Below are 2,312 nucleotides of genomic sequence, written 5' to 3'. Positions count from 1 at the left end.
AGATTTTTGGTCTTTTCTCGACTTCTATTATAGTTTTATCTAATTCTGAATGAAATACTCTTCACTTTATCTTCAATTAATTACGTCATTAAAAAGTGCTAGAACTTAAATAAACAGATAAAAACTTGCTTAATGATACTTCAATGTTAGTCAACTCAGTCTTTCTTAAGTGCCCTTGAAGAAAGTTGACGCCCCTTAACCTCTCAAAGAAACCATCCAATATACTCGTACGTAGCCTATAGCCTACATTCTTATCAATTTTGTTGAGTACCTTTTCATTTATTTGTAACAACCACAAAAATCGATTACAATTTTATCGATTGCTATCCAGATGATGTCTCTGATAAAAGCCCAATTAAATTCTAGCGACACCTTCAAAAATGTTCCGACAAGCATTGGTTCTCGTTGTAGTTCTGTGGGGATGCGGCCTGTGGGTAAATTTCGGTACGTGTGTCAGTTTATCCGGACGTATTGTCGGTGGAAAAAGTGCAAACGATATAGACCTGCCATGGATGGTGTCAATAAGAAGTTCAGGAAGGCATATTTGTGGCGGATCCATCATCAACAAGCGAACGATTTTGACAGCCGCCCATTGCTTGAAGTACACCGATTCGAAGCTTTTGAAGATTCGAGTTGGTTCGAAGATGAAGTCTTCGGGAGGAAAATTGGTAGCTGTTAAAAGTGTAAGCAGTCACTCAGGCTTTTTATCCTCGACCATGGACTACGATATCGGAATCATAAGGTTGGCGGATGATTTGGAATTCTCAGACTCGGTTCAGCCGATTGCTCTTCCGGCTGCAGGGGAAGATGTTGCAGAAGGAGCATCGGCCATTGTGAGCGGTTGGGGTTTTTATACCCCCTTTGGACCTGAAGCTCAGTATTTGCAGTACGCTGAAGTACCAATAATCAATCAAGCTACTTGCAACAGACTGTTCCAGAACGTAATCACAGATCGGATGGTGTGCGCAGGAGTGCTGACGGGTGGAATAGACGCATGCACAATGGATTCCGGTGGCCCTCTGGTGGTGAACTCAAAGCTCGTCGGTATTGTGTCGTGGGGCATTAGCTGTGCTCTCCCAAATAAGCCCGGCGTTTACACAAGGGTTTCGGAATTAATACCTTGGGTGGCCGACTACCTGAAGAAGTTCAACGAGGAGTTGTAATAAAAAAAATTAACTATAGCAACATTTATAACGTGTTTGTTTTTGTGGTGCCGTTTGATGCTTGGTTGTATTTTCAAAGTCTATTTCGACCGGGTCAGCCTTTGAGCGTTCAATTAAAACGGACGCATTTCATGACTGAAAGGACAATGGTACTGGACGCTGGCTGCATCGTTCTTTAATTCTTCTTGCAACAAACATATAAATAGAACCCCTTACATGGTGGAGATATCGTCTGACCATTTAGCTGTATAGCCTAACCAGGAATCGTAGATAGGGAACTGCAATACAGTGGGAGGAATGAATGGTTGATGTCTTCATAGAAATTGCATTTGTGCTGTCTGCAAAGTTTCCCTGTATGGAATGCAACGCACCTGGTTCTGTCCATTTTTGTGCTTCCATTCTTACTGTGGCTCATTGTATATTTGCAGTGCTCTGTTTTTTCTTTAGGTATCTCTAAATAAATGTGTACTTTCCGGTGAACTAATTAAGACATTCAAACGGAACAGACGGACATAGCGGAATTGTTTGGTCAAGTTGATTGTTTGGAATTTGCATTTTCCTATAACCATTGTAGCTATAGCTAGCTTCAGTACCAAAAGTGTGGAGTTTTTGTGTAGGAAGGTAAGGTAAGGTATAGAAGTGTATAGCGTAGGTGCTTGTTGTTCGGTTTCCATTCACGTTAAAGTGTATAAATGAAGCTCGTTCTGTGGCGTTTGAATTGTCCTTTAATGTTTAAAAGTTGTGTTTTAAAATGCGGATTAAGATGCAGTCTTGCGAGGAATTCAATTGCGTGAGTGCGTTGGAGTCGAACGAAGACTTCTATTAATCTTTGCTTTGTTTTCGGGTCTTATAGTGAACTGCAATGTGTAACTTTGTTGTTTCGAAAGTAGTTTGTAAGTTTTGAACATAACTAATTGATGAACTAATCCTTTTTGTCTAACATACACCACTCGTAGGGTAGGCGTCTTTTATCCGAATACGACAAAACGTTGACACTTCAACTAACTCGACAAATGGAATTTTTGAACACCCACGATAAAAGCTTTTGTGTACTGTGCAGCTGTATTGTCGTTACATAACTTTGTTTATTTTATAATTTTTTTTTTTTAATTAGTAGAAGATAGTTCAAATTTATTGTGACACATCAAC

The 2,312-nt window shown here is 39.9% G+C and overlaps 1 protein-coding gene across 1 annotated transcript; it reads left to right on the top strand.

The window, feature by feature from the left end:
• The first annotated feature begins 346 nt into the window (after window positions 1-346).
• Window positions 347-1,187, top strand: LOC129946182 (trypsin 3A1-like). Its single transcript, XM_056056268.1, has one exon. It carries the CDS (start codon window positions 381-383, stop codon window positions 1,161-1,163), a length of 783 nt encoding a protein of 260 aa, XP_055912243.1. The 5' UTR covers window positions 347-380; the 3' UTR covers window positions 1,164-1,187.
• The last annotated feature ends 1,125 nt before the right edge of the window (window positions 1,188-2,312 follow it).

The sequence above is a fragment of the Eupeodes corollae genome, chromosome 2, assembly GCF_945859685.1.
Source record: "Eupeodes corollae chromosome 2, idEupCoro1.1, whole genome shotgun sequence".
Lineage (NCBI taxonomy): Eukaryota > Metazoa > Arthropoda > Insecta > Diptera > Syrphidae > Eupeodes > Eupeodes corollae.
Note: the sequence above shows the minus strand (reverse complement) of the source record. Positions and strands in the feature narration are given on the sequence as shown.

Bases quoted from the DNA above. Each gene is read 5' to 3' on its own strand.
- LOC129946182 (XM_056056268.1), top strand. From the start codon at position 381: ATGTTCCGACAAGCATTGGTTCTCGTTGTAGTTCTGTGGGGATGCGGC.